Source organism: Schistocerca gregaria, chromosome 1 (assembly GCF_023897955.1).
Source record: "Schistocerca gregaria isolate iqSchGreg1 chromosome 1, iqSchGreg1.2, whole genome shotgun sequence".
Taxonomy (NCBI): domain Eukaryota; kingdom Metazoa; phylum Arthropoda; class Insecta; order Orthoptera; family Acrididae; genus Schistocerca; species Schistocerca gregaria.
In genome coordinates, this window is record NC_064920.1 from 1,075,562,600 (window position 1) to 1,075,578,648 (window position 16,049).

At 36.9% G+C, this 16,049-nt stretch overlaps 1 protein-coding gene across 1 annotated transcript in view; it reads right to left on the reverse strand.

The window, feature by feature from the left end:
• LOC126281675 (serine/threonine-protein phosphatase 6 regulatory ankyrin repeat subunit A-like) overlaps positions 1-16,049 on the reverse strand; it is a 362,879-nt gene that overhangs the window by 166,850 nt on the left and 179,980 nt on the right. Inside the window, exon 10 of the mRNA XM_049980838.1 lies at positions 5,816-5,914. Coding sequence (XP_049836795.1) covers positions 5,816-5,914 — 99 coding nt within the window. The remainder of the gene's footprint in view (positions 1-5,815; positions 5,915-16,049) is intronic.

Below are 16,049 nucleotides of genomic sequence, written 5' to 3' on the forward strand. Positions count from 1 at the left end.
AGCTAAAGGAGAGTTCAGCCAGTGGTTAGAAGTTAAAGATAGAGAAATTACAGATCATGTAGAAACTGAGTTAAAATATGCTATACAATGAATAAGTAATGAACTCTCATATAACAATGTTATTAACACAGAGTGTACTACACATGAGCCAAGCTGCTCAGTGAATAAAGTAAAATCTAGCATACCACCCTAGAATAATCACAATACTGAGTGTGTACATGGAAAAGAGAAAGAAATAGATAGCAACAGGTAAGAAATAAAAAGTAATGTGCATGGAGGAAACACATATGGCCATGCATATAGTTTTCTTGGCAGGTATGATCAGTCCACATTTGTAATACAGGTAGCCATAGTCTGATTATCAGACAACAAATGTCTGTTATGGGGACAGTTCCTACATTATTGAACATAGTACTAGAGGAAAGTCTTATTAAACATGGGCAATTTAAACCCTATAGAGATGAAAAGAGATCAATTCATCTTGTGGTATTGATAAAAGGATTTAAGAACATACTGCCATGTGTGTGGACAGATAGACAGAAAACAGAATTTATCATCTCACTTATCCATGGCAAAGCAGCGTTATGGGCAATGCAAACTGCAGAAATTTGGAATACACAGGAACAATTTAGAGAAAGAATTTTTATGTTTCCTTGTATTCAAGAATGGTTGTGAAAATAAGTTTCCAGCCCAGAGATTTATAACCACAAACAGGGTACACTGAGAAAATATTTTGAGGGATATATAAATAAGACACACTACTGGGATGAACCTAGCTCACATTGCAATGTGAATTGGATACTCAAAGCATGGTTACCAAACAACATCAAAGATAAACTTGTTAACATACAGGAGCATTACATCAAATATGTCATGTCCCTGTTAGATTCTATTGATCTAATACAAGAACACATAAAGCAGAATGGCAATGCATGATAATGGCAATTCACCTACGTGCAAGCTAGATAAGCAGAACCATTTGCCAAATCACAATAACATTAGCAATGGAAGAAAAAATGGGTACAATAATAGTAACAGAAACCCATAGAATGGAAATGGTCACTCATCTTTTAATAGCAAATGTGGACATAAGGACAGATTCAACTCAGGCCAAAATAGTAATTATTATTATTATTATTATTATTATTATTATTATTATTCAAATGGAGAAATACTCAAAATTCTGGACACAGTGGTTATCCCAGAAACTGCCATCACAATCAGGGACTAACTCCAAACAATACCATAGTGCATAATAATGTTAGCGCAAGGGCTAAGCCCTAGTGCACCACAATGGCAAAATACTAATTGGTGTATGAGAATCATAGTTGTAATGGACAATATCTGTCCTAGAACATCTCAATTATCAAACTAGATTCAATTGCAATAAGCTCTCCTTTGTTGAGCATGAGACAGATTGAGGGCAATATCAATGTGATAGTAGTACTTGAAAGTTAACAACAGTTAAATTATCAAATTATAATAACAGCTGTTACACAAACCTCATTCCTGTCCACAGAAAGACACTGAATTAGTACACATCATGGTCGAAGGAAGTATCTGTGGAATACCAGTGAAACTGATATTAAATACAGATGCTTTGGTTAGGCAATGACTCTAGAGTTCTTTAAGAGGATAAGTCAGGTGTGTAAGTTACCAACACTCCCAGCAAAAAATTGTAATGAGCCTGTTACTATTGGCACTCAGTCACGGGTCATTATGTATCAGGGCAGGTGGAGATTTTAATCGGAACAGTAGTGATATTATGCATCTTTCTCATAGTTAATAGATTGGTGGTGGCCTGTATACAGAATTGCAAATTTCTCTGCAAGAGGAAATCAAATATTGACCTTTCTAATGGTGAATTCAGCTTTTTGAATGAAGGTTAGGAGAGTTTCGCTGTTGATGGTAAAGAAAAAAGAGGTACATGGCAAATACTGCAAGAGTATCAGAGTAGCATGCAGGGGGCCACAAGTATCGCAAATTAGCAATAATGTATACAAATGAGAATTCTATTACTGATATGAAGGAAGAAAATATCCCTGGTGGAATTGAATCAATTTCCTCCAAGGTGAGATAATCGGAGTATTTGACCACCGGCCAGTAATCATGGCTCAATCAGTTGTTAACTAAATATTTAGATGTGTTTTCAGAGAAACCCATTAATATCAAGAGGTATCTGTACCATACTGAGGCAATACCACATGATACATTTTGTTATCTAACATACTCCATCCCATGGATAAAAATGGATTCTGTTCCTAAAAAGATAAGAAAAATGATACAATGCGGAATTATCAATTCACTGTTTTCAACTTACAGTAGTCTGTTAGTTGGGGTGGCAAGAGCTGGAGGAAAAATCAGATTAGTTCTGGATGTCAGAGATGTCAGTAAAATCATAGTGCCTTACCAGACCACATAAGCTACATCTACATCTACATAGTTACTCTGCAATTCAAACTTAAATGCTTGAGAGAGGGTTCATCAAACCATTTTCATACTACTTCTCTACGATTCCACTCTTGAATGGCGCATAGGAAAAGGGAACACCTAAATCTTTCCGTTCGAGTTCTGATTTCTCTTATTTTATTATGATGATCATTTCTCCCTATGTAGGTGGGTGTCAACAGAATATTTACACATTCGAAAGAGAAAGTTGGTGATTGAAATTTCGTAAATATATCTTGCGGCAAAGAAAACTGCCTTTGTTTCAGTGACTGCCACCCCAACGTATCATATCAGTGACACTCTCACCCCTATTCCACAATAACACGAAATGAGCTACCCTTCTTTGGACTTTTTCAATATCCTCCATCAATTCAACCTGGTAAGGATCCCATACCGTGCAGCAATATTCCAGCAGAGGATGTACAAGTGTAATGTAGGCTGTCTCTTTTGTGGGTTTGTTGCATGTTCTAAGTGTTCAGCAAATCAAAGTGCACAGTCTTTGTTTCACCTTCCCCACAATATTATCTATGTCAACTTCCCAATTTAAGTTGCTTGTAATTGTAATTCCTAGGTATTTAGTCAAATTGACAGCCCTTAGATTTGTGGAATTTTTCATTTACCCAAAATTTATCGAATTTCTTTTAGTACCGATGTGGATGACCTCATACTTTTCTTTGTTTAGTGTCAATTGCCACTTTTTTCACCATACAGAAATTCTCTCTAGATCATTTTGTAATTGGAATTGATCATCTGATGATTTTACTAGATGGTAAATTACGGAGTCATCTGCAAACAATCTAAGGGGGCTCCTCAGATTATCACCTAGATCATTTATATAAATCAGGAACAGTAGAGGGCCTATGACACTACTTGTGGAACACCAGATATCATTTCTGTTCTACTTGATGATTTATCATCTATCACTATGAACTGTGACCTGATAGAGAGGAAATCACGAATTCAGTCACACAACTGAGACACTACTCCATATTCACAAATTTGATTAATAGTCACTTGTGAGGAATGGTATCAAAAGCCTTCTGGAAATCTAGGAATGTGGAATCAATTTGAGATCCCTTGTCGACAGCACTCAATACTTAATGGGAATAAAGAGCTAGTTGTGTTGCACAAGAATGATATTTTCTGAATCCGTGTTGGTTGTGTATCAATAAGTAATTTTCTTCAAGGTGATTCATAATCTTCGAGTACAGTATAGGCTCCAAAATCCTACTGCAAATTGAGGTCAGTGTTACAGGTCTGTAATTCAATGGTTTACTTCTATTTCCTTTCTTGAATGTTGGTGTGACCTGTGCTACTTTCCAGTCTTTAGGAACAGACCTTTTGTCAAGCAAGTGGTTGTATATTATTGCTAAGAAAGGCACTATTGCATCTGCATACTCTGAGAGGAACCTGATTGGTATACCATCTGGACCGGAAGACTTGCCTCTCTTAAGTGATTTGAGTTGTCTTGCAACACCTAAGAAATCTACTTTTATGTCACTCATGCTAACAACTGTACTGGTTTCGAGTTCTGGAACATTTACTTCCTTCTCCTTTTGTGAAGGAATTACAGAAATCTGTATTTAGTAACTCTGCTTTAGTGGCACCATCATCAGTAACATTTCCAATGTTATCACGCAGTGAATCTGGAGGAATAAATCCAAAAACTCTTTGGTGAAAAGTATTTAACATTGATCAGTTTAAAATCTTTTTACTGCAAGATTTGGAAACCTGATTCATTAAAAAAATACACAGCTTTCGTTTTATGTGGCAGAAGCTACAAATCCTGGGTCCTTTCCTTTAGGCTCAACATGAGCACAGGTGTATTCATTACTGCATTAGACACACTGTTGGGTTGGGTTGTTTTGTGGAAAGAGACCAAACTGCGAGGTCATCGGTCTCGTCTGATCAGGGAAGGATATCACAGAAAACCTAAATCAGGATGGCCGGACGTGGGATTGAACCGTCGTCCTCCCGAATGCGAGTCCAGTGTGCTAACCATTGCACCACCTCGCTCGGTGGACACACTGTTCATCCCAGAAGTCTTGCACAGAGTTACTCTGTATGTGGATGAATTTGAAAAGCATAAAGGCAGTGTTTTATGAAAACAATTACAAAAATAATAGTTTAAAAAATAAAGACAATAATGATGTACTGAAAAATAAAGTATATCATTGTACTGATATGTTCATCTGATGTCTTCCGCCAGTTTATATATGTAAAAATTCTCTCCCTCACACAGTCTCTCTCTCTCTCTCTCTCTCTCTCTCTCTCTCTCTCTCTCTCTCTCTCTCTGTCTCTCTCATTGTCTCACAGTCTTCCACTGTGGTTGTCTTCCTAAGTGTTATTACATATACTGCTTATCGAGGTCTGTAATATGTAATGTAATTTACTGAGCTGATGTCCAGTAGACAATATGTTAAAGTGTGTGGTGAGTTTTATTTGTAGAAGTGTTAAACCTATGTCAAATCAGTCCAGTTATCAGGATTATAGCATTGTCTGCAGTGGGGAGGAAACATCATATATGTTACTGTCTTGCAGGTGCTTTACTAGCAGCAGTGATTATTTAATAACTTTTCTTCTAGTAAGGTGGAGACCTGAAACAGGCAATGTAATGACAAATTTGCCAGGCATTTGAAGGTAATGTGTGTAATTAGGCACTGGCCTGTACTATGTCTAGAGGAGGATGACTTTCATTACAAAAAGTGAGCATTATATTTGACCTAGCATGTTGAAAAGCAAAGTGATAGCTAAAAGCATATTTATTTTCATGAATAATTATCAAGGTGCATTTGCTTATCAATTCTAGCTTACAGACAATTTCACAAAAATAATAATCACAATCTTTAAGTAACATAACAGTTAACTTAGACTGTCTGTTAATATATAGCTCAGCCCACCCCACAAATCCTTAAGGTTAGCTGGATAATAGGAGCTGTGGAAGATGATATTCTTTAGTTCATTCTTCTGATGATCTCTCCAAAAGTTACTTTGTAAGGAAGGGCAAAGGTGAATAAGACAAATACAGATGTACAAAATACCAGATTACAATAACATAAAGTCTAGAACTGGGGGATTGTAGAAATCTAATACTTTAAATTTTATAAAAATCAAAAGCATGAATTACAGCAAAAGCAGTGAATCTAATGATGAAATGAAACCAGTACACTATATTGCTCTGTTTATAATGTAATTTTTGTATATTCTTTACTTTAGTTATGGTATATTCAATATTTACATACTACAGTCTCTGATGATTAATTAAAAGGTACATGTAGACATCAATTTCAGCAGACCATTTAGTAGGAAAAACAATGAAAACAATATGTGCAGTATTTTCATTTTGATGCAGTAAGACAAATCATACCTCACAGTGCTTATCACCAACAGCTCTATGAAGTGCTGTACAACCATGGTCATCTTTGAAATTCACATCTGCCCCCGAATCAATCAACAATTTGAAGATCTGAAAATAGCAAAAACAATCATGTAGAGTGAGAATATTCATAAAATCATAATAAAAGTAAAACTTATTACCAACTTGAAAGTTCAGCTAGAAATAGTAAATTTGTAATATTGGATATCATGGACTGATATATATATATATATATATATATATATATATATATATATTATCGCTTTTTAACACTATTAAGGTAAATACATTGTTTGTTCTCTATCAAAATCTTTCATTTGCTAACTATGCCTTCAGTAGTTTGAATCTTTTATTTAGCTGGCAGTAGTGGCGCTCACTGTATTGCAGTAGTTCGAGTAACGAAGATTTTTGTGAGGTAAGTGATTTGTGAAACGTATAGGTTAATGTTAGTCAGAGCCATTCTCCTGTAGGGATTTTTGAAAGATTGCGTTGCCCAAAAAATATTGTGTTTCAATTTAGTGTTGATCAGAATAAGTAAAGTGAGTAATGTCTGAGTACGTTCAGTTTTGCTCAGCTGTTTGTAAAACAAATAATGTAAGAGGTTTATCAGCACAGTAATTCATTAATTTTTCTAAGAGGACGTTTCAAGCTAATGCAAAATGCACTACAGAGGGGCAAAAATGAGTAACAGTAATAAAAACAGCTAACTCAAAAGTGAATTCAAAAAATTCATCAGTAGTCATTTTTATACTGATTTCTATGCTGGATCCACAGATTCTTGCTGTTACTGTGATGGACTATGTACATGGCTGAAAAACTATGAGCAGGTGAATTTACAAGACCTGAATTCTGTAATGGCGCATAGACAGTAGTTGAAAACTGTCTCTTTTAAAGTAGCACTTTTTTCTTTAAATTAATTTGTTAATTACAATCATATAAAGCCTATGAAAAACAGGTAATTCCCTTTACTAACTATCCAAGCAAACTAACACTGATGATGCGATCAAAAGTTTTGGAGACACAAAAGCAAAAAAAGCAGTGTCGAACATTTCTTCTATAAGACAAATGGGAAAGATAAAGCACAATAAGAAAATAGTACAACAATAAGGATGTAGGGAAAAGAAAACTGATCTCTATCTGCAGCCGCAATTTTGAATGATTTATTCTTCTTTCCAACTCTTGCATTAATCACTTTTTATTTTTCCCATCTAATACTTGTCTTTTTATCTTGACAAAAATTACTGAAGATCTTAAAAGCTAAATATTCAAATACATCATTAAAGGAGCATGTTTTTGTATATATTTTTGCAACTTGAGAAATTCATAATTATTTTTAAGATTTATTTTTCATATTTAACAGTGACAAATCAACTAAATTGCATTTTGTTATTATTACCACTTTTTGGGATGGACCAAAGTCTCAATCAGTCACTGACCCATAAGCTCTATATGTTGAGTTGTAGAATCATGTAGTTTTGCAGGTACATTCAGTAGTATATGTAGATATTGTCCGCAAAATTTGGTGAGAATAGGGTAGGTAGTAAAGAAGTAATAAATTAAAGTGCCATGCTTGACTCCATTTTGAAAGTGTTAACCAAATTTTGGCACACTAGGCTAGCATCTGATGATGCCTAATCAGCTGAAACCACATATGAAGTAAAAAAAAATAGTGAAAAAAATGCAATGCCATTTCTTTACATTTCACCTTTCAATATTAAGTTATTCGCCCAAGAAGCACTGGAATAATGTGTTAACTAAATTTATCTTTCACTTTTAAATTCCATTATTTGTCACAATATCATAAAGATGAAGCTTTAAGATATTGCTTTCTTGTGTTACTGTGTTTGTTGACTTATACCACATATTTAAGGTTCCTCTTTCGATAGATTTTTAGAGTATCTTATGTGAGATACCGAGCAGGTACTTTCTTACAGATTTGTACACTATGAAAATAATAATATGAGCTAAACATATGTGTAGTCTTTTAATATGCCTGTAAGTGAACAGAATGAAAAATCTTTTTCTGTGCAAAGTACATAGAATTATGTCTGTGTAATAAGCTTATCAGTATTTTTATCTTCTGTGGCTGTTACACAGCCATGGTACACAAATGTATAATGAGTGAAGAAAAAATTTGCAAAACAATACACAGGTAACTTGTGTGGCAGATTTTTATTAATTATAACATGCAATTGTTCTTCCTCACAAGGTGAGTGGAATCTGAGATGGGTGAACTAAACTTATTAAATATTTTTAAATGAATTTTCCTTTGCTTGCGTTTATTTCAGTTTATGAGGCAAAATTTTTTGTTACAACAGTAACTTTGTCACTTAGAACAGATAACCAAGGCTCCTTGGCATAACCATCAAATGTGATTGTGAAATAAGGTATATGTTGTGTAGCAGCAGTCGACTCAGCATGAGTCGACCAACACCTATGTGCAGACGAACATCATTGATTTGTTATTCTAGAGTGTGCTTTTCAGCCAAGTTTTGCATGTCATCACTATTTCTCACTGCAAGGATTTTGCAAGGTAAAGTGTATATAAGTAAAAGTGTGGACTGCCAGTCCCCAAAAATCACTCTTTCCTCCTCATCCCATCTGGTAAGTCTCCCTTGACTCACAGTTCTGTGTGACTTTCCCAAAATCTACCGCTTTACCTAGACCTCCCCAGTCTTTTTCCTTCACCCCTCTTCCTTCCCCTTCAATCCTTCCCCCTGAAAATGGAGCCACAGGCTCTAAAAGCTTATAACTTTCTTTTCACTTGGTGAGTAGATTTTTTATCTATCCAATTCAACAGTGTATACAGTGTATACTGTTGGATTTTCCTGGAATGGATCCCCCGTGGTACACAAAAAAGGTCCGAACGCTGTTGCACAAGCAACGGAAAAAGCATGCGAAGTTCAGAAGAACGCGAAATCTCGAAGATGGGCTAAAATTTACAGATGCGCGAAATTTGGCATGGACTTCGATGCGAGATGCCTTCAATAGGTTCCACAACGAAACATTGTCTCGAAATTTGGTAGAAAATCCGAAGAAATTCTGGTCGTATGTAAAGTACACAAGCGGCAAGACGCAGTCAATACCTTCGCTGCGCAGTGCCGATGGTACTGTTACCAACGACTGTGCCGCTAAAGCGGAGTTATTGAACGCAGTTTTCCAAAATTCCTTCACCAGGGAAGACGAATGGAATATTCCAGAATTTGAAACACGAACATCTGCTAGCATGAGTTTCTTAGAAGTAGATACCTTAGGGGTTGCGAAGCAACTCAAATCGCTTGATACAGGCAAGTCTTCAGGTCCAGATTGTATACTGATTAGGTTCCTCTCAGATTACGCTGATACTATAGCTCCCTACTTAGCACTCATATACAACCGCTCGCTCACCAATAGATCTGTACCTACAGATTGGAAAATTGCGCAGGTCGCACCAGTGTTTAAGAAGGGTAGTAGGAGTAATCCATTTAACTACAGACCTATATCATTGACGTCAGTTTGCAGTAGGGTTTTGGAGCATATACTGTATTCAAACATTATGAATCACCTCGAAGGGAACGATCTATTGACATGTAATCAGCATGGCTTCAGAAAACATCGCTCTTGTGCAACGCAGCTAGCTCTTTATTCGCACGAAGTAATGGCCGCTATCGACAGGGGATCTCAAGTTGATTCCGTATTTCTAGATTTCCGGAAAGCTTTTGACACCGTTCCTCACAAGCGACTTCTAATCAAGCTGCGGACCTATGGGGTATCGTCTCAGTTGTGCGACTGGATTCGTGATTTCCTGTCAGGAAGATCACAGTTCGTAGTAATAGACGGCAAATCATCGAGTAAAACTGAAGTGATATCAGGTGTTCCCCAGGGAAGCGTCCTGGGACCTCTGCTGTTCCTGATCTATATAAATGACCTGGGTGACAATCTGAGCAGTTCTCTTAGATTGTTCGCAGATGATGCTGTAATTTACCGTCTAGTAAGGTCATCCAAAGACCAGTATCAGTTGCAAAGCGATTTAGAAAAGATTGCTGTATGGTGTGTCAAGTGGCAGTTGACGCTAAATAACAAAAAGTGTGAGATGATCCACATGAGTTCCAAAAGAAATCCGTTGGAATTCAATTACTCGATAAATAGTACAATTCTCAAGGCTGTCAATTCAACTAAGTACCTGGGTGTTAAAATTACGAACAACTTCAGTTGGAAGGACCACATAGATAATATTGTGGGGAAGGCGAGTCAAAGGTTGCGTTTCATTGGCAGAACACTTAGAAGATGCAACAAGTCCACTAAAGAGACAGCTTACACTACACTCGTTCGTCCTCTGTTAGAATATTGCTGCGCAGTGTGGGATCCTTACCAGGTGGGATTGACGGAGGACATCGAAAGGGTGCAAAAAAGGGCAGCTCGTTTTGTATTATCACGTAATAGGGGAGAGAGTGTGGCAGATATGATACACGAGTTGGGATGGAAGTCATTACAGCAAAGACGTTTTTCGTCGCAGCGAGACCTTTTTACGAAATTTCATTTCAGTCACCAACTTTCTCTTCCGAATGGGAAAATATTTTGTTGAGCCCAACCTACATAGGTAGGAATGATCATCAAAATAAAAAATGAGAAAAAAGAGCTCGAACAGAAAGGTTTAGGTGTTCGTTTTTCCCGCGCGCTGTTCGGGAATGGAATAGTAGAGAGATAGTATGATTGTGGTTCGATGAACCCTCTGCCAAGCACTTAAATGTGAATTGCAGAGTAGTCATGTAGATGTAGATGTAAATGTATAATTTACAGAGATTTTCAATTTGTTGCTTATTGTTACAGAAAGTTGCCAGGTGGCACTCCCCCTTCCCCCTTTTTGTCACAAACAGTGTTAAACTTGTAAGTGTTACTCCACATTTATCCTTTGTTCCACCTACTTACTAGATTTCATGGTTAACTATACAGTTAAAACTGAAGAACACAGTGAGCATAACCTTCACATTTGAGCATCCTTGTCCAGATTTTTTTCTTCTTGGTGATGCAAAATGCTTCCATTGGGATGATTGCTCCTTAGTTTCAATGACATATCCAGAAGCCTATATTCCAAAGGCTGTTATGACACATTTCACATTAGTTCTACATCATTGTTTACTTCATGTAGCTATTGCCAAACAACTTGGAAACTCCACTGTTTTGCTCAAAATTCAACAATTTTAGAACAAATACCCAAAACATCCACAAATATATTTTGGAATGAGCCAATTGATATTTAAACACCATCAGTGATAACACTGACTATGATTTTCTGACTGTTCATAATCGTTTCTTTCAATTTTTCCAGAATTTAACCTGTTGATGGTGCAATGGTGAGCCAAAGGCACTGTTAAATGTCTATTCTGTATTCTTTAAAACACTAATACCATTCACAAAACTGGATTTAATCATAGCAAACTTACCAAAGGTAACATTTAACTTTTTTTTTTTACATCAGTAGATCTATTTTTACAAGGATATAGGACATGTCAAAGTATTAACAAATTTAAATCAATTTAAAATAAGCTAATTCGTATACACATATATTTACAGACTACTAGTTAGAGACAATCATTAGATTTACTCCTGGTATACAATACTTTTTTTTATAAATAACTTATTAAATAATCTAATGCCACATTGTTCACTCATATCTCACTATCAGTCACTGCACACACTATACACACATTGTTTCATAGCACTTCACTCACTACACAAACAAACACACACACACACACACACACACACACACACACACACACACACACACACACAAACACACTTTATTCCATTCTTGTAGCAAAATGTAATTAATTCTCTGATCCATTTAACACAACATAAATAATAGCCGATACTAACAACACACAAGTAATCTTTTAGACAGGTGACAACAGACTAAACATTTGATGTGGCTAACAATGTAACAATGAAAAAATTTCACAAATCCTGCTAATGCAGAAAAATAATGTCTATTTGTTGGAACAATGTAGATACATGACAGATCTCACTTATATTTCCTCATTAAGTTGTAGTAGTTCATCTATTAAAACTGTCTTGTTCTCATCTCAGTACACAATAAATACAACAAATGTGCAGGTGAGCTCTTGCACGATTTCTGTAGGTACAACAATAGTTTAGTTATGGAATTTACAGCAATCAGAAGAATGAAGAGTGGTACAGTATTTCAGTAGATGTGTGAGTATATAAAAATTATCAATATGAATAAAGTTTTAAAACTAAACTCATTTAACATGTGGAACTACATATGGGTTGGGAACTTGGTGAAATGCTTACACATGATTTTTTCAGAAAACATGCTAGTGGTTTCATGGTATAATGAGTTTATTTATGCAGCATTTCTGGTGCAAGGTGAATACGTACACGCACAAAAATATGTAGCTGCCATGGAAACATGTATGTCATTTCCTTGTTTATGGGTCAGGTAGAGGGTCCTATTCTACCCACTCGACAATTTAAGAAACTTGCGTGGTACATGTATTTTGATACTCTCTCTAGGATTCATACTTGAGGTAAGGATACTCACTTCTCTTTCTTCCAGAACCGCAATACCTATTTGCAAATCTTTTTCACCTGGTCATTCTCAGCTCAGTGGACCAACTTACTACATACTGATTCAACTTACTAAATACTGATTAATATCTCTTTGACAGACTTATAAAAAGTCTTTCCATATCAAACACAATAACTACAAGTAATACCTACCATAGAACCTTGGCAACTCTAAGTAGCGCATCTGCATTGGAAAGCAGGAGTTATCCAAATATACTGATACTTTTCCCAAGTCTTCACAGACAGACAATAGCTTGCCGATCTGTACCCATGAACCAGAGACCTTGCAGCAGCGGTGTGGCTTGCTTGCAGCAGAGACACAGATAGATTTACCATAGGTTTCTGTAGAAGAGAGGCCAGACTAACATTTCACATATGCTTTACTAATTATAACAACATTTTGGGCATATTTTCACATTTGGTACTCCAGGCAGAGACAACTCAGGAGGCTGTCATAGAAGAAATCCTTGGATAACACAAAAGTATTATATTGTTAAAAGAAGAAGGCCTAAAAATACAGCAAATGAATCAGGCAAAAGTAAATGGAAAATGAGATGACAAAAAGGGCAAAACGGCTAATGGGAAATCTCTACAGGATAAGTGCAAAGCTGTGAAAACATGCATAACTGTGGTGAAAGTAGCTGCCACATAAAAAAAACAGACCTTTGGAAGAAAGAGAAGCAGTGCATGAATATCATGAGCTCATACTGAATTAAACTAAACAAACATGGGAACGATGAAAGTTGGATGGAAAATACAGATGTGCTACACAAATCAAATTATCTTAAAGACAAAATTCTGAAAAGGAAAGGGGAAGTAGAGATAGATGAAATGCAAAATGTGATAATGCAAGAATTTCACAGAAAACAGTAAGACTTAAGTTGAAAAAAGAATTGTGGGGTAGATGACAGTCCCTCAGAATTATTGCGATCCTAGGGAGGATATATTGTGACATAAGTATTCCACCTGGCATGCAAGACAGATAAGATATGCAGTGAGCAAGGTCAGTTAGGATTCTAGAGAACACATGAGATAATATTGACTCCATGAGTTATCTTGCAAGACAGACTGAAGAGACAAACCTATGTTTCTAGCATTTATATATTTAGGGATAGCTTATTAAAAATCTGCCTGGAATGTTTTCTTTGGAATTCTGGAGCTAGCAGGAATAAAATCTACATCTACATTTGCATATAAACTCTGCAAACAACTATATGGTGCATGGCTTCTTGTACCATTACTAGTCATTTCCTTTTCTGTTCTATTTGCAAATGGAATAAAGGAAAAACAACTGTCTGTATCCCTCTCCACAAGCCTTAATTTCTCTTATATTGTCTTCATGGCCCTTGACAATTTATACAATGGCAGCAGTAGAATCATTGTTCAGTCAGCTACAAGGGCTGGGTGTCTAAATAGTCACACATTGAGCTTTTGGCCAATGTCTTCTTCAGGAAATAAAAAAAACACACACAAATTCAAACATGCCAGCACACCTCACCCACACCTGACCCTATATCTAGCAACTCCAGCCACAATGCAACTGTCACTTTTAGCGAAAGCAGCAATCCAGAATGGGGCATGTAAGTGGGAGGGGAAGCAGGTATGGTTGGGAGAGAGAAGAATGCTGTCATGCAGAATGTGCACAGACTAGATGATGAATGGACAAGGCTGCCAAATGCAATGATGGCAGGCTAAGGGGAACGAGAGTGGGGAGGGGAGTGGGACAGGGGAGTGGAAAAAGGCAGAAGCAAAGAATGGGACATTTGATGGGTGCACTGGCAGAGAGTGGCACACAGTGAGGGTGAGGGCATGTGAACTGGGAGGAGCTGATATGGTAACGAGGGTGCAAATCATTGGGTGGAGGGTGTGAGAACAGCAGGTTATTGTAGGCTAAGGCTGGGGTAAGTTTAGGAACAGAAAATGTGTTGTAAGGATAGTTCCCATTTGCACAGTGCAGAAAACTCATGTTGGAGGAGAAGATCCAAACAGCCCAGGTTGTGAAGTACCCATTGAAATCAAATATATATTATGTTCAGCTGCATGTTGTGCCACAGTGTGGTCCACTTTATTCTTAGCCATTCATCCCAATTGTCAGCTGGTTGGTAGTCATACCAATACAAAAGCCTGTCACAATGACTGAAGCAGAGCAGGTGAATGGTATGGCTAATTTCACAGGTGGCTTGGACTCTGATTGGGAAGGATGAGCCTGTGACAGGACTGGAAAAGGAAGTGCTGGATGGGTGGATTGGGTAGGTCTTGCACCTGGGTCTTTCACGAGGACATGGATGGGTGGGAAGGATCTTCAGTAGGATTAGCATAGGTAATGGAATATAGTCAAATCAAATCAAGTGGTCATGAGGGAATTGGATTTGAAAATGAGACACTGAGAGTAGTAGATGAGTGTTCCTATTTTGGTAGCAAAATAACTGACAATACTGAAGGAGAGATGAGTTAAAATGTCAGCTGGCAATAACAGGAAAAGGTTTCCTGCAAAAGAGAAATATGCTAATACGAAATATAAATTTAAGTGCTACCAATTTCTTTATGAAAGAATTTGTTTGTATTGTAGCTTTCATCACATGGGAAATGTGTGCAACAAGCAGTATAAACAAGATGAAAATGGAAATTTTTGAAACTTTGTGCTAGAGTAGAACACAGAATATTCTATGGTTAGATTTGATAATTAATGCAAAGGTACTTATTGGTATCATGGAAAAAAATAAATTTATGGCACAAGTTGACTAACAGAAGTTTCAGCTGGAAAGGGGGAGGGGGGGGGCAGCAAGCCAATTTACATTTCATTTGGATGTAGGTTGCAATGCAGAGATGAAGACATTGGCACTGGATGGACTAGCAAGAGGAGCTGGCAGCCCTGCAGCCAGGTGACTAGTGCAAGTTTTGGTGTTCTCGCAAAGATAGGTCATTTTAGATTTTAATAGCATTTAGTTTATACTGATTATGTGGTAAACAGACGCCTTAGTGTGCTTTTTAAGTGTACCATTAAGGGCTTCAATTTTCTTTACATAATATTGTAGAAAATGTGAAAAGAACATACAGTCGAGTTATAGCCATATTTTCTGTTTACATTTTGCTGCAGCAAATCTATAGAATTCCATTGAATTGTTTTTTGCTTCCTCCAGCAATTTAACTGTAGCACACCTCTTCATTATTTAACTCACATTTCTGGAAAGTAGCAAAAAGTTTTAGTGGTTGTTTCATAAACTTTGCACTGTTGTTTTTGTTTACATATAGGCCAATTTTGTGGAATCATATTCTCACATTTATCATTTAACTGACTTATTCTAAAGAAACTATTATGTTTATCATAAGTCTGGTCACAAGTGGGGCACTTTTGGGGTTCTTCCTTTTTTGAAACATTGGAGGTTACACTTCCCTACAGCTTAGGTCTTCGTGGCAAACAAATCTGCTCCAGTCCTGAATCCCTGAACCATTACACCAATAACCCGAAAACAGCTTTCGCATTCCACAACTACCCTCCCGACTTGGTACAGAAGCAAATAACCAGAGCCACTTCCTCATTCCCTCACACCCACAACCTCCCACAGAAAAACCCCAAAAGTGCCACACTTGTGACAGGATACTTTCCGGGACTGGATCAGACTCTGAATGTGGTTCTCCAGCCAGGGATACGACT